At 41.2% G+C, this 21,485-nt stretch overlaps 2 protein-coding genes across 4 annotated transcripts in view; one reads left to right on the top strand and one right to left on the bottom strand.

The window, feature by feature from the left end:
* The window catches only part of ipmkb (inositol polyphosphate multikinase b), a 15,444-nt gene extending 9,345 nt beyond the window's left edge, over nucleotides 1-6,099 (bottom strand). Inside the window, exons 1-2 of one of the 2 annotated variants that reach the window (XM_070926541.1) lie at nucleotides 5,834-6,099; nucleotides 5,483-5,713 (exon numbers count right to left, since the gene is read on the bottom strand). In XM_070926541.1, coding sequence (XP_070782642.1) covers nucleotides 5,483-5,713; nucleotides 5,834-5,903 — 301 coding nt within the window. In that variant the 5' untranslated portion in view covers nucleotides 5,904-6,099. Of the gene's footprint in view, nucleotides 1-5,482 lie in introns of both variants that reach the window. The other variant, XM_070926543.1, reaches the window with a different exon arrangement.
* Nucleotides 4,127-21,485, top strand: ube2d1b (ubiquitin-conjugating enzyme E2D 1b). Of its 2 annotated transcripts, none has more exons than XM_070926545.1 (7): nucleotides 4,127-4,156; nucleotides 13,758-13,821; nucleotides 14,833-14,864; nucleotides 17,833-17,910; nucleotides 19,441-19,546; nucleotides 20,021-20,114; nucleotides 20,261-21,485. In XM_070926545.1, the coding sequence occupies exons 1-7, from the start codon at nucleotides 4,127-4,129 to the stop codon at nucleotides 20,304-20,306; spliced, it is 450 nt and encodes a 149-aa protein (XP_070782646.1). In that variant the 3' UTR covers nucleotides 20,307-21,485. The 2 variants fall into 2 exon arrangements, with proteins under 2 accessions (XP_070782646.1, XP_070782645.1); XM_070926544.1 differs by lacking the exon at nucleotides 4,127-4,156 and adding an exon at nucleotides 11,793-11,960.

Genomic DNA, 21,485 nt, shown 5'->3' with positions numbered 1-21,485 from the left:
ATTAATTGCGAAAATAACTGGCAGATTAATAATGAAAATGATCATTGGTTGCAGGCCTAGTCAGAACACAACCTCACCAGGAGACAGGAGTCAGGCAGAGACATGGCGAGAGGACAGATGTTTAGAGAAAGCATAATGACGACAAGCTTATTAAAGCTTCAGTGATGTGACTTCATTGCAAACACAAGCCATTATTTGTCTGCGCAGGCCACACCGCACGCCGTTAGTTGACCATTATATGAACACTGTCCTTTATTTTACACAACTAATAAGTTAATAAGTCACACACACACATTTATCCTTCCCTGTTTTGCGTTGTTAAAGTTCAATTTTAAGCAGGAAAATCACCTAACGTTAACCCGTAAATGTGGCGCCCTTTGCCAGCACATTTCCAGCGTAGAAAGGAAGACGCAGCGAGGAAAAAAACCAAAAAAAACCCGATAAGTGTGCTGTTACATCATCACATGCTGACCACAGCTGATTACAGACGGACTGCATGAACCTGCAGTGGAAAGGATTAGTCTGCTCTTTGGCTAATCTCTGGATTCTTCGAAGAAACACACACAGATGTACAAACACGTACGCATGCATATACGAAACAATGCACATGACAAAAAAAAAAAGAAAAAGAAAAAAGAACCAGCGTGGTGAAAGCAGCACGTTAGCGAAACAGCAGCAGCAGCTTCAGTGCTTCGCCTGTCTGCGCAGGATGTGTAGCCTTTACTCTAGCTACATTACATTTTCATTCTGGTTCATAGGTACAGTGGTGAAATTTTTTTTTTTTTTCTGACTGCCATTTTGAATCGCTTTCACGTGAAAAGACTGTAAAAGTCCTGTCCTGCCTTTCAACATGGAGCATCCGACAGGTGAGTAACACAGCTGGACTTTCACCTTTGCCGTTCTGTCTGGCATCAGACGTTGCAAATACGTTATGATCTAACCCCATACACACACACACACACACACACACCAACAGTGCTCTTATGGAAAAACAAAAAAGCCTCAGATTTGCATGTTGCTGTGCTGACTTTTAAAAAAACTTAACTTGGGAGTTAAAAACTCCAATAACAATATGTCAGCCTACTTAAAAAACAAACAAACAGTAAACGAACAACCTTGATCAGCTGAAATAAAGTTGGGCTTGCTTTCAACGTATTTCGTTTTCTTTTCAGAAAACAAATAAGGCACGAACGAATGATACCGATGCCCGCGTGTGGTTGTTTTCAGCCCCCCGTGGCACATAACTGCCATCGCTAGCACACATGCAGACACAGGCCTGTGGTGGAGGAGCAGACTGGAGGCCCGGGGGAAACAGTAGGAGGGGTGAGCAGCCAGCAGAACTACAAGCTGAACGGGATTCCAGGGCTCGTTCTGCAACTGTTGTGGTGACTGTTGGCCGGGTCTCAATACTGTGTCAATACTACCTTCTCCCTGCCTGTTCGTTTGAACTTATGTGGCATGTGTTAATGATTGTTCACTACCAAACCCAAGGAAGGACCAAGATAAGATCACGCCACGTCACTGTCAAATATACTGTATCACGGCTTCACTGAGCGCCTCGTTCTTCACTCACAGAGTGAATTATGCGACAGAATACGTTCCCAACATTTGATTCACTCAATTCTAACAGCGATTGTGTTGATAAAATGAGCGCAAACGGGTTTCATGGCGCTAACTTAGTTTTATTGCTTAACTATTGTTCAGCCCAACAAAAGAGATGTTGCAGCACATGCAGGAGTGCAATCCCAGAGAATTATGGATTCTGATGAATATTGTAAAATCCTGGAGCACAACCTCAAGCCATCGGTTGTGAAGTTAAAGCTTGGCCGAAAATGGATCATGCAACATGATAATGATCCAAAGCAGTCTTACCAATGCAACCAAAGAATGGTGGCGGAGGAGGAAGAAGAAGAAGAAGAAGAAGATTTGTTCTGGATCGGCCCAGTCAAAGTCCGGACCTCAATCCAACTGAAATACTGCGGCGGGACCTGAAGCGGGCACTTCATGCCAGACGCCCGTGATCAGGAGAAGTTGAATCAGTTTTTTTTTTCTAACATAAAATTATCTCAACGAGCAGAGTCCTTGGATGCAACAATTACTGAAGACGAAGTTGGACGAGCCATTGCAGCTATGAAAATGGGAAAATCTCCAGGCGTGGATGGCTCTGCCATTGAATACTATAAGACATTTTTGGACATATTGGCTCCTATCCTGACAAACGATTTATCTGGAAGCATTTACTTTGGAGTCTTTGCCAAAGACATTTAATGAAGCATTAATATCATTGATTCCAAAAAAAAAAGAAAAAGATATTCAATGATCCCTCAAATTATAGACCTATAAGTTTAATCAATGTGGACTGTAAAATACAGACTGAAGTATTACCTTCACGATTAGAGAAAGTGTTGCCATCTGTAACTAATGTTGACCGGCTTAGCTTCATCAAAGGAAGGAGGGCTGCTCCCTACTAGTCAGGAGCCAAACCCGGCAAGAAGTCATTAGTTGACTAATGGCATGAATTAACAACTACTAGTCGACTAGGAAAATCTTTGGTTGGGGGCATCCCTAAAAGGAAGGTCCTCAGCTGACAATTTAAGGAGATAACTGCATTTATTCAGGCAGATGCGTTGGTCTCTAGTGATTTGTTAGGGAAAATCTAATCCCCTCCCCCACGGAAATCGGTTAGATTGGAGGCAATATCAAACTGAAGATGGAAAGGGAGTGAAATGAGTTGACAATTCTGTCTGATATCAGGAAGTTGAACTCCTCCAGTAGCGTCCCAGTCATTGCCATCTCTCTGGATGCCAAAAAAGGCTTTCTTTCTTTAGGTTTGGCTCGTCCTTTAAATCATAGATCAGTACTGTAAATAAAAACCCTAAGGCTTCAGATACAAATGGCGTCATTTCCCAAATGTCAAAATTTCCCATAATTTCAAAATCTTGTAATTCAATTCAAGTGGTCTCAATTACATTTGAAATGGGTGCCAGTTGGAATGAAGTACCCAGGGGTTAAACTCTAAATCTGGATAAAATAATTACTTTAAATTATGATCCACCACTGTGTAAAATTTAAAAGACAATACTTCGCTTTGGGGCAAAGTGGCTGTAATCAAAACGGTTGTGGCTCCCCAGTTTAATTATCTCTTTATGATGCTCCCTTTAAAGATTTCTGATTCGATTTATAAGCAGTACGACAAAACTGTGGGATAAGACAGAAGCCCAGAATCAAAATGAGTGAGATGTGCACGGGCAGGGACAAAGCAGGACTCCAGATGTCAGGGCATATAATCTATATTTCGAGACAACCAAACTAAGCTAAACATCGGGATGGAGCTGATCTGGATTTGGATTGGGTAACTATAGAACGGAGCCTGCCTGCACCATATTGTCCCATTACCATTCTCCCACAACAGGTGGAAAATAAGAATCTAAACGATACTCAAGGAGTGTGTGGAGTACGACCCATAAAGCTTGTAGGATGTCACATTTAAACCGGTCATACTCCTCACCCTGGAATAACCCTGAAATACAGACAGGAATGGAGTACTGGAAAGAATGGCTGTCTGAAGGAGTAAATATAAATCAGTGATTTACATGAGTGAGGGATATTTATGTCATATCTGGATCTGCAGAGGAAATCAAATCTTGAACCACTAAGCAACCCTTCAACTGAGTACTTCGCATTACCTCAGGAAGTTCGTAGAGCTTCAACGTTTAACAAAATGTTCACTCCATAAGTGATTTCTGTAATTCTCTCAAAGTAATATGGCAGAAGGACCACCAGGCAAGATATTATATCAAATGTGTGTGTGTGTGTGTGTGTGTGTGTGTGTGTGTGTGTGTGTGGGGGGGGGGCACCAGAGACACTAGAGGGAAATGTATTCAACATAAAATAGTACACAGATATTAATGGACACCAACTAGACTTATAATTAATAAGAACTATTGATCAATGGATGCTGGAAGTGCAAGAGCGAGCCTGGCACATATCTGCACATGGTCCGGGGGTGTTCCGTGGTTCACCCCTTCTGGTGTAAAATCTCAGAGATGTGGGGAACTGGGTTGGTTCCACTCCGTCTTTACACCCAGGGTTTTGTATCCCTGGCGACAAGACAATGATGCCTAATATGAAAAATAACAAATTCTGTATCTTAAAAGTTGGTCTTATCTAATTGTAAGAACCTTAGATGTCCCACTGCGAAGGAACTATTAGGACTATTGCTATCACACAGTCCCGTCACTGTGGTTGGTCCGCTTTGCTTTCACGCCACAAAAGAAACACACCAGAGTTTGGCCCACCTTAAAAAGTGGTCTCAGTCCTGTTGTTTAGTCCAGTTCGATTCACACCAACCTGAACTTTTGTTTGAAACCACGCTAAACGAGATGTGACGACCAATCACAGGGCCAAAGAGTGCGGCATGTTGACGTACGCCAGCATATTTGTTAATGAGCCTATAATTAAAAAAAAAAACAAAAAAACAAAAGTTATGTTATGGTGCATCTAAATGTTAATGGACCTGAACTCAAACTTGATTCTCCTTGTCCGCCATGCTGAAGTCACGCCTGTACCAACTCCCTCTGTCACCAGAATCCTCAGGTACACCAAATAAAACTATGTGTGCACTACATTAAGATAGCTCAGGTAAAAGAGGAACACTTCAGCCAAAAAAACCTTTTGTGGATGGACAGGTTTGTCCTGACTGCGTCCTGGCTGACTGCCCGCCACAGGCCACCCATGAGAGGACCGCCCTGTCTGTCCCACAACATAAAGACACATCTTCCAGGGAGGTTGCAATGCATCAAGGTAACTGACTGACCAGCAATGACTCATCCATCTGAGACCAGCTGCTAACTGTATCACGCACGATCAATTCAGCTCAACACCTCGCCCGATAACACACACACACAATGGAGGCTTTGATAATGTCAGGTGTCCCGTGTGCATGAGAGTGAGTGTCAGTGAAGACTAGAGAGAGGCCACAGAGAACGGGGGATGCCGTGGCCACAAATCCACAAACAATCTACGTTTGATCGGATCAACTGCAGGGACACACATGAAGATGCAATTGGTTGGTATATGAGTAGTTACAGAGTGAGACACCATGCCAAACTTCTATGACAAAATCTCCCAATTTACTGTTTACCTTTCAGAATTGTTACTTTGCCATCCATACTTTGGTTTGGGATACATCATACAGCATACACATTTCACTTTCACTTGTAGCTTAATTGATCCTCTTACCAATAATATACCGTGGGTGGCAGACACAAGCAGTGTAAAGAAATGTCTGTCTTAAGATATATTATTTGTAAGCAGACTTTTGCACTGAACCCCCCCCCCAAAAAAACAAAAAACTAATATCATGTCCTCAATTAATAAGCATAACATTCGATTACCAGGTCTTAATAAAATAATTAGTAACGGAAGTCATGTTTTGTGACAGAAGTTCTCACTGCAGGGAAATAAAGTCCAGTTTACTTACCCACTTTATCCACTCCGTACTTGTGCCCCGCCACTTGATGTGACAGCGGGACGCAGCCGTTCAGGTGAGCCTGGCCTTGTGGCCCCGCTGGCCGCTGGGCGCACTTCTCTTTCGCAGGGGGGCCGCCGGAGAGCCGCGGGGTCAGGCTGACCCCGACGTCGGCTGAACTTGGGGTCAGCTCCAGTCTGCCGAGAGCTAGAGAGGACTCCATCACCACTTGACGCTGAGTTGCTGACATTTGAAAAAATAATAATAATAAAAATGGGGAGGGGGGGGCACGTCTTTGTCTTGACAAAAATAAAAATAAAATAAAATAAAAAATTAACAATGTGACTGTATCGATTCACATACTTTTATTACGTAAGCACAGAGCACAGCCCAGCACACAATTTGTTTGGGCGTGAGGTTGAGAAGCCTTCATGCAAATAGTCCAGTCCAGCAGCTTCGGTCGTGCTCGCGGTTTTCGACCACCGACAGCAACCGCAATGACAGACAGCCACACTGTCGTAACCCCCGCTGTGTCCGGTGGCGAAGCAGGGCTCCCGAAGCAGCGCTAATTCAATGATTTTCATATCTTGAACAGCAGCATAAATACATCCTGGCCACATCCCTCTTCCAACCAGTGTCAACCACAGCAGAAGCCAGCACGACTTCCGTTCGAAGCTTCCGAAATAAAACGTAAGGCCCCCCCGTATAGATACTGCAGTGTACCACGGTAATGATAAAGACGCGGGGTGCTGTTGCTAATAAAAAATCGGTTGTCGTTGTGTCCAAGCGTTATGGCTAGATCCAATCCCAATCTTCATTGTTCAAGGTCAAAACGAATACATTGGCGCCTTTATTATGAAGGCAAAATCACCACACCTCCGGTCCTCTCCTTACGAAGTTTAACTAGCCTGTCGCAGATCCACTTCCTCGCTTCAGAGAAGTAAATACTGTTGTCTCTCAGCAATGGTGATGTTACGACACACTCAAGAGTGATATCCAGTTTCAGTCAACAAATAAAAAAAAAAAGCAGGCGGGGCGAACGGAGACAATAACGTCCTGGAATTGCATAAAGAGGCTAGCGTTATTTAGTCCAGGTTTTGATTGCTAACTTATCGATACTGTCCATTAGGCTGCTAAGCGAGCCCTTCCTCGCGTCACAATCCAGCAGACCAGAGGGACACCACACTTGCCGTACGACCGCCTTCGAGACGAGGGCCTGTTCGTTGAAGATGAGCACAAAAACGATGCATTGTCGTCCTGAAATCCATTATATTATGAGAGGTCGATATCCAGGTCAGTGTAGGCGGCTAGCTCTCTACATGACGAACAGCGCCCCAAGCTCCCACACGTTTGCGACACTTGCCACTACTGTCGCAAAGCGTACCTTTGCGGCAAAACCCTTGCCTTCTTTTGCCGTCAGTGAGTGTATGTGTGAAATGTGAATTATACAGATTTATTGTGCCTAAGTCCCTCCAACTGTTGATAGCCTACGTATCTTTACTGTGTAACTAAATAAATACACAAATGATCTGTAATATTAATACATTATTATTAATAATATTATTAACATTATTAATTACAAACATCAATTGGCAATTCATTTCAGTAATTCCATGAAGTTAAATTCAATTTAAACTCTGTAAGATCATACAGCCTGTACTTTAATGATCCTCATTAAGAAACAGCACTACAAGATACAAAGACAGAGAAATGACAACCCACATGACAATTCACCAAAAATATAAATACAGACAGCATGAGCAGCAAATCATAGACAATAAGAGCACGGGCTCTAGGATATGTAATTGTAGGGAGAATGTTAAGTTATTTTTTTTTCACAGTCTGGATTTTCTGATATGATATTATTTGAGTATATATGGTGACTTATATGTACATCACATCCATGAGCATATATGTGTGAGACATACATGGACATATACACTATAAAGTATATGTGGTTTACATATTTTGTCATACGTATGGGATTACGTTATTTCCCTATGGAGATAAATATCATATACCTCATCAGACTGCATCCAGATGACATTAAAACGTGTTTTTTAAAAAAGTTGTAATAACATTCTGAATGAAGTACATTGGTTTTCTCCATGCAGGCTAGTAGAGATATTCCGCACGGCTGTTTGAGTTGTGATCCTCTACATCCGCACGCGAGGATCTCATTTGCACTCCTGGATTCCGGCAGTGATATGCTGTCATACTGGAGACACCTACTGTAACGGGAACAACCACAGAATCGGTTTTGGGTACTTCAGATGTTTATGTGTCTGTCTGTGGACAGATTTTGTCAACGCGACAGCGTCACAACCGTGCAAGATGCAGTCACAAAACTTTACAGGTGTGTAGCTGAAATCAAAATGAAGGCCGAGTTCAAAGATGGATTTGGTCCAAGTAAGGTCGCTGCAAGTAGGGTGGGTAGGAAGTAGGGAAGGGGAGTACATACCGCTTCTGCAGAGGACATCAGTTGAGTAGGCGGCCCTTCATTGAGGCCCAGCACACAATCGCATAGATACTGCTAAAGGAATGTGGCCAAAAGCGGCCCAGACTACCTCTGAATGTGGTCTGAGCAATCAGATCCCAATGCGTCCTCAATGTGTCTTGGGTGCATTCACACCTGAGCTGTCCCACTTGTGATTGGATCACCCAAGACGCATTTTAATGGCAGGTGTAAACAGGGCCACTGTTAATGGTTGTTCTTAACCGATGTTTGCGCATCGTGTGGTCCAACCCCATGAGCACTAAGTACTCATGGGTTGGAATGTCAACATGTTGACAGGCGTTGTGGCTGGTGTGATCCCATTGCAAGATGGTCTGTGGTTGCTCTCTTCCTCCCTCTTCCTGGGGCGATCTCACCACTTGCACCACTTGACGTTTGGTCTGGCTGGACTAGCTGGGTGGTCAGAAGATGTCGTGGGCAGTGACTGTCTCAAGGTCTGCTGCAGTTAATCCAATCCCTGTGCTTAATTTTCCAACGTTGATGAGTGTGTTTCTGCCATAGGTAACATGGGCTTGCAAAGATAATACATGCTTCAGTAATAAAGGTGAAAAAAAAATAACAAATTCAAACTAAAATGTAGTGAAATTTGAAGGAGCTACCAGTGGGACATTAGGAGTGCAGCAGTCTCTCAGGAGCCTTTTAGTGGGAACAATATAATCAGTGGTCCCCAAGCAAAGCGGGATGCTAGTTGGCAGTTGGACTTGCTGTATTGGCAAACAACCCTCAGACGGTTTAAAAGAGAAAAGAAATAATGGCAATCCACTGGGCAGTGAGGCTGGAATATTATAATAATTGCTATAATATTTCTATAATATCCCTATACCGAACATATCTCATAGCATTACAAAGTGAGGTTAACATACTTGAATTACTTGTGTAATTTCTAATGTCAATATTTTAAAACATTCCTCTGGATATTTCTCTGTCATCAGTGTTGTATATACCCCATGAATATATTCACATTTATATTTTGTCGCAGCTACTCAACAGCGAGTTTATGATATTTTTGTGTATCAGCCAGAGTACCAGTGCAATATTGTGTGCACCCTAGCCATGACAACTGATGCATTTTACCTATGTTACCATTCATAATATTAATATCAACACAGCCCAGCTGTCAAAAGGCTGCAGATGGGTCTGTCTGTGCCATTTGAATGTCACACTAGGTCCTGAATTGAAACCAAATGCTGTGAAGGGAACGTAAATCTCCTCTACAAGTGAGTTGCTTATGAACACAATTCATAGGAGACAGGATTTAAATCCTCCTTGCTGTCCGCCTCTGGTTTGTCAGTATAACACTTTTTATTTGAAGTGTGATGTTCTGCATGACCCTTCGATAATAAATCTGTTGAATCAAAGACAACCTTTTCTTACAATATAGTCATCTGTGTTAGTGAGAGTTAATGAATAACAGTAGGATTTTTCCAAATAAAAATGTGTGACAAAATGACTGTGGAATGCTGTTTTATCTAAATACTTAACTGAAATGCATGAGAGGGTCTGACATCAAATTATCCCCCCCCTGAGAACATCTCCATGTCCCTAATTGCGCTGACAATTACACTTATCTGTTTGAAAGTTCATGCTATTGCTTATTGGCCTAAAGTCCCATAAACACAAATACTGGAATAGGTCAACAGATTGCAGCTCTGTTTACAGTGAAATGAAGTACTGTCCAGTCCGTTCTCTTGCTCATAATAACATAATGATAGTGTTTATGCTGTAGGCCTACATCTCTCTTACATAATGTGTAAGCGGCAGTATTACTGTTCTGATTTGGCCTGTGATGTCTGCCTGTGTTATGTAAGTTGAGTGTGTGGTGCTACATTCATATTATCTTTATTATTATTATATAATAATGATAGTCAATAATGATCTCTGCATTTTTAGTCCACCAACCTTTATCAAGATGGAGACAGGCCTCTCATGTCTGAAGACTAAGAACTAATACGAAGAAAGTTGAATGATTAAAACAGACAATCAAATTTAGGAAGCCGACAAGATAGATCGTATCACACACACACACACACACACACACACACACACACACACACACACACACACACACACACACAGATAGTCCACAATGGAAGCGGATGTGGAATGGCTGCAGGGAAAGGTGGGGAGTAGCTTGCGACTGAGGTAGGCAACAGAATGTCTGTCGTCTGGTGAAGAAGCACAGCTCAAATACACCTCTCAGATGTATCAGTCTACAAGATGAAATTTGCCCTAAAATCTGGACTGAGGGGAATTGGGTTCTTACTCAGGGATCGCGAGATGTCCAGGAAAGCTGCCACTGCCTCCATTGTCCACCAGACCTGGTTGCGACATCGTGAGCTGGTCATGTCCGTCAGTGGAGCAGCCCTGGCTGGAAGGTTTGGTATGAAAATGATGGTAGAGGCCTGCCATTTCAAGGAAGGAGGTGAGCTACTTCCTGGTTTGTGGAAGAACCTGGGCCAATTCCCAGTCTCCTTTACTAAAGCCAGAGGCCCCTCACCTCATTACCATAGAGCAGTACAAAAGGGGAGAAGTCAGTGGAGGCCTGGGGTACTTCCCTGTAGGCAAAGATGAGGTAGGGAAGCCACTGATCCCAGTCAGATCCAGAATCAGAATCAGAATCAGAAATACTTTATTGATCCCCGGCGGGGAAATTGTACAGTACCGGTGCTCCCATTCAAGAGTAAAAAGTAGCATAATTTAGAGCTAAAAGTATGTACAAAATACAAAAATAAGAAATAAAAAATATACACATATACATTGTTATTGTATATATTTTTTACTTCATTGTTCACTTAAATACTGTAAATGTATGTGTATATATATATATGTATGTATGTATGTATTGCACTGAAGTGTATGACTATATATATGTATTGCACTTAAACATTTAAGAATAAATAGTGAGGTAGTATATGAACAGGTGAAGTAGATCCAGATTTCCAGTCTCTTCCTGAGTGTCTGACACTCAGAGGCAGTGTCATTCACAAACTTATGGAGCATTTGTTCGAGGGTCTGGTTGAAACACTCACTCTTGATCCCCAGCAGCTAGTAAACCTGCTTTAACAGTGTAGGCACAAAGTTAGTACCCTGGTCTGTTAAAAGTCCCTACATTTATATGACTTGCAACTGGGAACACAGCAGTACGACATGATAACAGCATTTTGTCTTCCCACCCTGAGTGTGACATCAGAGGAAAATGGCCACCGTGTGACTAGGGTGAGTTGCTCCATGGCTGGCTCTTTTTACAGGTGGCCACAAACACATCAGCCAGGGTGGCAGCTTCAGCAGCTGTTCCTGAATCCAAGCGTGAAGCTCGGGGACAACATTCTCAAGTATTGCGATAATGATTTCACAAACTGTTTTACCTTTGGGTAGGATTCAATTTATTTCGAGCCTCTGATTTAAATCAAAAAATGTTGCCAATTTTAGAATCAAAAAATCAAAATCAGTGTGGTCACAAATGACCAAATGACACTTATTATTCTCTGTTTTATGAACAGGTGGATATTACATGACAATTACAGTCATTTCCTTTTAGGGGTGTTAAAAGTCAGTCAAACAACCAAATGGCAACTTTCAGTCAGGACCTCATCACATCTTTAGCATTAAATTATACAAAAACCTCCAATAGGCTTCAGACAAGTCAGAAACAGAGCTATGTAAGAACTTATAATATCAGTGTTAAGACTTCTAGTGTCATTCCCATGGATGTGTTCCCCTACACCCAAATGCAATATCCAGAACTACGTTTCCCATGATCCACTTCAGAGGAGAGCGACCGTAAACAGAAGAAAGCGGAAACAAAAGAGGTTTTCATAAAAACACAAACACATCCCCGGCTGTGGAAGTACTCAGGGAATAAACAACAGCCATTGACTTCGCCAGCAATAATTTGACAGTCAAATAAAGAGCGAGTCGAAGTGAGTTGAGGAGCGAACGGCATCAGTCAACATGGCACTGAAAAGAATAAATAAGGTAAATTTGACGAGCTAGCTATGGTTGCCAGCTAATGGTAGCTAACTGGCCCGGGGCTAACTTTAGAATTCATTTCAAGAAAAAAAGGGTTTATTGACAAACATTTCAACGCTATCTCCGCACTAAAACAACTTCTGGCGAACTTTGTTACGTTTTGGGAAATAATGTGTTTGTTGACACCTCCCGGAACAGATACAGCAGCCAATGACAACTTCAAAGTTTCGTGCTAGCTCGCTAACAAATAGCCAAGTTAGTTAGCTTTGTAACTACACTGGGCTGCCTCCATGTCATCCTGTCACTGTTAACCAAGCTGTCGCTCCTTGTGTTCCTTAACATGTGTAAGTAACCGGACAGCATGCCTGTTATACTCGTCCTCATGGCGGCGGACAAGTACCTCATTGACCAAGAAAGTTACTTCATGAAACACAGTGCCATTCGCTTTCGTTTTGCTGCTTTTTAGTTAGGTCAGTGCTGTCAGGGGAACCTGCCTTTTATAGAACATTAGAGGTGCATAGACACCAGGGAAGCGTCACGCCATTCTAAACAGCCGCAAGTCCCCACGAAGGCCACCCCATTAGCATTGGAAAGTAGGGTGTATAATATCATGATGTAAGGAGTGATTTAGCTGCGCACTTGATGAAAGCTGCAACATGGGTGTAGCTCTCAGGAAAGATCTTGAAAGCTCTTTGTCTCCCCTCATGCCACTCCTTTCCAATAAGGAAGTGACCTGAGGTAAACTGCAGGCCTCTTAGGACAAGTTATTTGCTATTGAAACATCAAGAAGGGGATGTCTGCTAATTGGTGAAGTGGTACTGTGAAAGGTGATGCAGGCCAATATGCCTAAGTAGCTAGTCAGTTTTTTTTTTTACCCACCACTCCAAAATCCTTGTGCCGCCCTTTACCTGATGCTGCTGATGTTTGTTAATTAGTAACATGAAGTTAACTATTATACTTTTTACAACCTTACAATATCCTGCTGTATTTTTTCCATACTTCGCAAACTATGGCCTATTTTTGGCGATGTCATAATGTAATAAGTCACCCAAAGATTTGCTGGTCAGGGATCAGGGATTAGAGTATTGTTTGAATCTTTTTGATACCAGATCAGTGCAGATACCTTACTTTGCTGAAACCTCTCAAATGCAATACTTTCAATGTTTTAAATGTCTTAAAGAGGCACTCCACCGAATCAAATGAAGATTAGTTTTCTAGTCATGTGTAGAACTACTATAATATTTTCTGTGGCTCAGGAGAAGCTGTCTAACATCTGAGAAGAGAACCCAAATCAGCTTGGGCTTGGGTACTACTAAGGTTGCGTAAAGACGCTTGGAGTACCACAAATACTGTCCAAGAGTTTTTATAAATAGTTTCGAGTTAAATAAAAGTATGTTGTCCTAGTGGCACTAACATCAGTCAGAAGAAGAGAGAAGGTAGTGGAGAATTCTTTGTTTTTTACGAGAAAGCTGACCCTGGAACTCAGAGTTCACTTACTACTCCAACCACTGAGGAATACCCTGAGATGTGGGGGAGAACGCCAGACAAAGCTAGTTGACCTTGAGTTAAGATTGTTTTTTTTTGGGGGGGGGGGGGGGGGGTTTATTGCAGGTTTCTGTACATTTTTCCAGGAAAACGCACATACACGAAGAGACGTTTGTTTGAAATTAAGAAACAAAACTGAATAGATACTATCAGCATCGGTACCTGTGGCTAAGCTCATACAGAGATAAAAAAAAATGAGTATTACATTTGATCAGTATCTGTTTAACTGAATAACATTATTTCTGCTGCGTTGAGCAGGAGCTCCTGGACCTGCAGAAAGACCCTCCAGCACAGTGCTCTGCTGGACCAGTGGGGGATGACTGTGAGTATACGCGCACATTTCATGTCACAGTTTCTCACTTGAGTGTATTTGAAAGTGGCAACTTTCCTACTGCCTGTGGGACATTTTATAGTTAATAGCTAGTAACAGTACACAAGTGTGGCAAAAAAAAGGTCTTTCTCAAAACAAAATGTTTCCACGGATTTATGTAAAACCAACAAATAAGGCAATTATAGAAATACACTTTGTCCTCGAAATAGAAATGACAGCAAATAGAAATAGAGTTTTTTCAAGATGATTATATCTTTGATAAGAGGGACAGTCATAGCTTGGGGAGAAAGAGGGGTTTGAGTGCAGTTCAAATGTCAAATGTTAGAGATACCCATTATTGTTGCCATTGTTCTTCTATTCTACCTATAAATGAAGTTAAATATTTGCCACTTCTTTAACAGCAATGCTTTTAGTGGGACTGGGGGTACATACTGAAGTTCTCTGCTTGCAGGCGCTGTGTTCGTCCAAGTATCATGATGACACTTGATTGATCTTTGCCCCCTTAGTTTTTAAACACCACGCTAGTGCCCCATGCACACCGCTAGAGGTGTTAAGCACAGGTACACGTTAATCATTATCAACAAACCGTCGTCAGCTCAGCTGTGATTTACAGTACATTACTTCCTCATTACGAGCACATTAAATAAAAAAGACCACGAAAACAGAAGCAGCCACAATCTGATCCGTAAATAATAGGCTGCTGGGCCATTAACCTCATGTACAGTGATTTTTATTGGCTACTTTTTTTTACTGAACCGAGCACAACAACAGCCTGAATGTACTACTGAACTGGAGACATCACTTCATCACTTATTGTTGTGCTGATGTGCCTAAGAGTTGTTACAGTAGTAAGGCTGGCTTCACCTGTACCAAACATAGAGAACGCTGGGCAGAGCTATGAGCTTCTCCAGACACAGTGTGTTGCAACTGATGGATGATGGCTGATGAACATTGTGCTTACATCCTCTCCTGTGTTTCTCTTTCTCCCTCAATTGCTTCTAGTGTTTCATTGGCAGGCGACCATAATGGGTCCGGTGAGTATCACACCATCACTTAAGGCTTTCAGTCCTCGCACACAGACTCCTGCGCTTGTGCCACATTAGAAGGGATCTCTTAGTAGCTGTGGGTACTTAAGATTGTTTACCATTGTTTTACATATGCCTTTAAAACCACAGTGGAGATTTGTATGTACTACTTTTGCATTTCCTTTCAATGGCTTTGCATCCTCTCATATTAATTTGCCTCAATGCAGTTACATTGTGTAACACAAAGTGTGACATGGGATCAAGCTATTGAATTGATGTTGAGCTTTAAAGTATGCTTGCATATTTTCAGATGAAGGGTGCACAATGAATGTGAAAATGATTGCCTGTGAGTAACAACAGGATAGCATTGTGTTGGAATCCAAACGTTGTAAGGGAGTGTTGTAATAAAGTAACTTCACTGAGAAATAGAAACATATTCTAATGGGAGCTGTTCACAAAGTCTAAGCTAATCTTACGGTGTCACATAGCTTTAACTGGAACTGGAAACCGATCACCATGGTAACCCATGAGTCATTTCAGACATTCAGGTCAACAGCCTACGTACTGACGAGCCAACGCCGTGGAAAAATTGAGATATTGTTCCAACGAAATCGTGACGTGGTCTAAACTACTGCATTCAAAATAAAGTAACAAGTGTACAGCCGCATGTTCACAGAACAACAGAATCATTTTGCTGTCTATTATGATTATTTATATATTTATATTTAATAATAAATATGTATAAGTCTTTTACAGTTGTTAACCATGTTTAAAGCCATTAAAGGAAAACTATGGTTTTATTTTCATAGCTGGGGTCATTGGTTCTATCAATACATTTTAGTCACCACAGTAATAGAGTGCTGCAGGAATGAGTCCTAAAACCCGGAACCCTTGGTTAGATGCCTGAAATAAGGTCTGTGGTTAACGCAAGCTGAAGAGATTTGCACGTTTTGTTCTACGACATAAAATACGTCAGTAGATACCCCCCCCACTCCGGAATTTGGAAGCTTTTACGTGTCTTATAAAAGGCGGTTGCTAACAAGTGACTAAATGAGACTACAGAGGTTGTCGCGAACATTAAACGTCTTCATGCCGAACACGGAAAGTCATCTATTCACTAGTCCGCCTTCACAGCCTCGTTGTGTTTATACTCTATATCTATCTGTCTATATATCTATATCTATATTCTCTTCAAAGTGAAGCTCAGCGGTGGTGACGCTGAAGTGACGCGACCGTGGTGTAGTTCCTTTATAGCCTAACGTTAGCTTTTTACTTCTGCTGATTCCATTTACGCTTCAAACATCATATAAGTGGTGTTCATTAGTGAAGATTATCTTGCTGAACAAAACGTGTAAGAATCATAAACTTTTGTTTTGCCACAGAGTTTATTTTCTGCAATAATCCAAAATCCCATGGAACAATCCCATTGGCTTTCAGTCGAGGGAACCAGGGCGACGCTAACTTCTGGGTTTGCCTACAAAAATATGTCATCCCTGCAGCGCTCTACTGCTGAGATCTTGAGAAGGTGGCGACTTTGGAAAAAATATGTCCGACAGGGCAACAAGTACGAGCAGTCAGACAGGTTGGAAACAAACCAACAGTTTATCCAGATTATGGAAACCACTTTATTTGAAAGTTTTTTGAGCACAGCCTCTATGACCAACTGCTCATGTCGGTTGCCCCCTTCGACCTATTTCTAGTAATGCTGCTGCGTTCTGAGATCTCAGCAACGTCATCACAACAAATAGAACAAATGACCTTAGTTATTATAAAGTGTACTTTTCCATTACTTAAGCTGAAATTCTTTTATTCCAACATGATTCATAACATGATTTTTAGTCGGACAGAACTGATCATATTAGTCAAGTTTCCTTTCTCCAGCATTTTTTTTGACAGTGACTATGGTGTTCTGCATTTTTCACATTTATTCATTATGGTGATTCAATATCATTCATGATGAATGCAATCTAATCAGTCACCCCTCCAGTATAATAATTCCATCACTGGCTTACTGTCTATGTCGTGGCCCAGGTAGCACTGGTTAAAGTTCTTTGGTTTAATTAACACTGGCATTGGATTGGCAACAACAAGAAAGGATGCAGGCCTTACCTGATCCCTGGTCAGCTCAACTGGCTTTTCCACAGGAGCTCCTGACCAGCGTCTGACCAGCGTCTGGAAGCTGCAGGAGGAACGGTTAACACTAAGCAGCTCATATGATTCTAAAAGCTATTTTGAACACTAGTCAGGCAAATGCAGTATGCAGTACATACAGCATACTGCTTTTCTTATCCGTATGCAGTATGAAACTGTCAAATCGATTTTATATTGCAGTACGCCGGGTTTCTGTTTTGGAAAGCAGAAGCAATAGTCATGCAGGTATTCTGCCCCTGCCTCATGAGTCAGAACAAACCAGATTCAGTAAATGGGTCCCTTATTTCGCGCCTCAGATTTTTTTAAGAAACAGATTTTGGTGACTGCTGAGGTGAAGTAAGTGAAAGTTAACGTGACATTGATGGCAATCCGCCGCAAGCGCTTTGCATTGTGGGACACAGTAGATTTTTTTCCGAATCAGTTCGTGATCTGATTAGTAAGCAGTGTGTGTGTGTGTGTGTGTGTGTGTGTGTGTGTGTGTGTGTGTGTGTGTGTGTGTGTGTGTGTGTGTGTGTGTGTGTGTGTGTGTGTGTGTGTGTGTGTGTGTGATCGGCTTGTAATCACGACACACTCATACCGCTGGTTGGTAACAACAGAATTGGTAACCAGCTTTGTGACAGCGCTGAAAACAAAATCATCAGTGTTGGGCTTCAAAATCCAGATAACTCAAAGGGAGCCTGAATAAGTTGAAACGTTCTGACTCTGGCCCCTGTTCTCACTGAAGGTAGCTGATGTACTGGCTGTCAGTCTTTTGGTCCCAGCTGAATGCCTTTCGGTGTGAAACGTTTCACTGACAGCAATGTCTGGCATGTCTTTTTTTTGTCAGGGTGACAGTCCATACCAAGGAGGAGTTTTCTTTCTCACAATCCACTTCCCCACTGACTACCCATTCAAGCCACCAAAGGTAAGAGTTCAAAGCTTTGCCCTGTCAAACTGTGGAATTATGCAGGAAACCCTCTGGTCCTATAATAAACATATAATACCTGATAATACCTGACAAGCAGTACATTCCATTGATGTTAATGGATGACGCCTGGCCTAAGAAAAAGCCGAGGTGGATTTTCCTCCAGAATCCATTACAATCATGGAAACATGCAAACTTGGAAGATATTATCAAGCTTTTTCCATGGCCTCTTGCTAACAAAATGCCATATGTCATCAATTGAAAAATATATAACTCATTTTGATCTCTTTCTTTTTGAAACTTCATGAGCTATAGTTCCTGAACCTCAGAATTCCTGCCATATGCTTTACTAGACAACATCTAGCGAAACAGGAAGGGGTTCACAAGGTTGCGCTCAAGAGTTTTAAAATCCTGACAAGTTTTTAAAAACTAAATTAGGTGCCCTCTGTTCCTATTTGAACATAGAATAGCATCCCTCTACAAGATATTATTAAAACTATTCTCCCACAATGCAATGCACAAAGGAAGTGGAGGAGCTGCTCACGGCTGGAAAACAATAAAATAAATTGTGGGTCCAATAAAATCTTTGGAAACAAAAAATAAGTATTAAATGTCTGTATGTGTGTGAAGTTGAATTGGAATCCTGTTAGTATAAAATGGTAAAGTATATTGATATTTTTAGTCATTGCTAAAATGGTACACTATGACGATTAGAATGATGTATATACTCTATAGAGTTATTGTACAGTTTCTATGTGGTATAGATTTGGGACACAATATATAAAACACTTTTCAGATTAATTTATCAATCAATCAATGTATCTTCTTTTGGTTGTTTTTGTTGGTTACACAAATAACCCTAGCTCTAAGACCTCAGCCTCACTATTGCTGCCTTCGCCTACAGGTTAATACTAATGCATTTGTAAAACCACACCTTCTAGCCAATTGAGAATGTACAGTGGCTATGGTATAAACCAAATGTATTACGTCTTGTAAGCAGAGCATGTTGACTCAGATTGTTCTTTGACTTGAACTCTTTAAAATGTGTTTTTATTGCAAACTGTTTCGAAGTGAAAAATTCAATATATAATATGATTGCTGCATTTGTCGCCTGTTGTCATTTACACATATGTTTAATTTCGTATTTCATTCAAACTGGTATGAAAAAGAAAAACAGTTTAAAAGTACGTAAGTAAGAACTCGAATTTGTTCCTGCTGTGCCGGGTTTTAATCGTTTGTGTTCACAACAATTCTGCACAGTTTCCTTTCTTCGTTCAGCAGTCGCACCACCAGAGAAAAAGTAGGGAAAAAAACACATAAGCAGTATACTTTAGTTAAGTAGATAAAGATTGCTGTATGAAATAGACATGTTCATAATAAAGGCTTGATTAAGAAAGGGGTCAGCATTGTAACCAGCAGTAGAGCCACATTTCGGACTGTGTAAGTGCATGTTCTCTGCTCATACAGACCTGTGGGAATAAAATGTGAAATGTGTAAAATGTGTTTTTTTTTTTGTTTTTTTTTTTACAGGTAGCATTTACAACAAAGATCTATCACCCAAATATAAACAGCAATGGGAGTATCTGCTTGGACATTTTACGGTCACAGTGGTCTCCAGCACTAACAGTGTCTAAAGGTAACTACGGCCTCTAAGAGCTACCTGAAATGACAGGAACCATCTTTGGGAAAAATGCGTTTGATGTGTACTTATGGGGCTTATGACCTATACTGCAGCCAGCCACCAGGGGGGGGGGGGGTCGGGGCGTTTTGGCTTCACTTTTGGGGAGCTGTCATGTCATCCATCTTTATATACAGTCTGTGGTTTTAGCCAGGTGGACCAAATACACTGGCAATATAGTGTATAATATATAAATACATTTGAAAACGACTCTCTTATTTGATCAACATGATACTTTTCATAGACTCTTCAATCCGCAAATGTCACAGTGTTAATGAATATCCTTCCCCTCCCACCTCTCTGTCAATGCTGACAGGGTGCACAGGATACAGCTCAATCATCACTCCTGGACCTATCGGGAGTGGGCTCATTTTTAACATCCTTTCCCTACATGTTAACCAATGATATCTTTATAATTCCTCTTCCTTCCAGTGTTATTGTCCATATGTTCATTGCTCTGTGATCCAAACCCAGATGACCCCTTAGTTCCAGACATAGCACACATCTACAAGAATGACAAAGAAAAGTGAGTACACACACACACACACACACAGGTCTCAGGTCTCAGGTGGTGCTTTATTGTCCACTAATATCAGGTGACGTGTGTGTGTGTACCTGATGTTGTCAGTGGTTATCATCCACTCACTTCACTGTCTTCTTTTCTCTCCTCAGATACAACAGAGTAGCAAAAGAATGGACCCACAAGTACGCCATGTAAACAAAAAAACCCCCATCAAAGATTAAAAAAAAACAAAAAAAACATCCTGAATTTTTTTTCTTTTTCCTTCCTTTTTTTAAAGTCACAACACACTGTAAATTATAGTATGGGATCATGAAGTAATCTTGGGTATCTTCCATCAAACTGAACCGTCATCCACATTATTATTATTATTATTATTAATAATCTGAGACCATGACATACATTGCTGAAAGGAAGCAGAGGGTTTTACTTTGAGCTGATAGTCCTTCAATGGATATCTTGACATTTTAAAGTTTGGCATGTTGTTTTTGCATCAGAGAAATGTTATTTATAACACACAAGTTTATTACAAACTGCTTTACAGCATTCCTCGTTTTTTTTTTTTTTTTTTTAAGTAAAACTAGTGGACCATAGCAACAAGCCTTTGTTCAGAGGAGCTGAGTAATAGTGCAGCAGGATGGCGCACATGCAGACATGCTGCTCTAGAACCGGAAAAGTCCAGGTTCCGCCCCTGCTGCTGTCCATCAACAGCCAACAAGAAACACTGAACTGTGGGAATGTGGAAGGGTGAATGCCAAATATGTAAGTCCCTCATTCTGACACATGTCTGTAAAACAAAAGAATACTGACGACGTCATACTATCCCCGTTAATATTAAACTTCACCTCACCTTTATGCAGTGGGTGATTGGGAGGTTTTTGTTGAGTTCTTTTGCATCTTGTAGCAGACGAAGTTGAATGAAACATTGTTGCCCTAAAAATGGGAGCGATTACAAGTCAAGTCATGTATTACTGTGTTCTTCATCTCTTACTGTTATTATTAATTGTAGATTATTAAAATCCTCTGGAACTACATTATTGTTTTACTCAGTTTTGTTTAAATTACAGTCATTACAATGTAAATATGTCATTAAAACAATGTAACCCCCCCCCACCCCCAGAATAGCTGTGATGTTGGCTTTTTGGTTGGATTTACACAGGCACAAAGATCAGATTTTTTAACCCAATGAAACCTGTATCTAAGGGTTCAACATGTTGTTCTGTTTGACCTCTAGTCTGTATATCTATCTATGCTATAGAAAGGGTAAAAAAAAAATCCCAATTTCTGTTCCTGTGTAAACAGTCTCTCACTTGTGTCTTTGAGGCCTGTGTGGCACCTTTTGTACTGAATTAAAGAATGGTACGGTTTTTATCATGA

This window comes from Enoplosus armatus, chromosome 20 (genome assembly GCF_043641665.1).
Source record: "Enoplosus armatus isolate fEnoArm2 chromosome 20, fEnoArm2.hap1, whole genome shotgun sequence".
NCBI classification, from domain to species: domain Eukaryota; kingdom Metazoa; phylum Chordata; class Actinopteri; order Centrarchiformes; family Enoplosidae; genus Enoplosus; species Enoplosus armatus.
Note: the sequence above shows the minus strand (reverse complement) of the source record. Positions and strands in the feature narration are given on the sequence as shown.

Bases quoted from the DNA above. Each gene is read 5' to 3' on its own strand.
- ube2d1b (XM_070926545.1), top strand. From the start codon at position 4,127: ATGAAAAATAACAAATTCTGTATCTTAAAA. The intron at 14,865-17,832 runs GTGAGTATCACA...TTTTTTTGTCAG, and splicing joins AGGCGACCATAATGGGTCCG to GGTGACAGTCCATACCAAGG. The intron at 19,547-20,020 runs GTAACTACGGCC...TCTTCCTTCCAG, and splicing joins AGCACTAACAGTGTCTAAAG to TGTTATTGTCCATATGTTCA.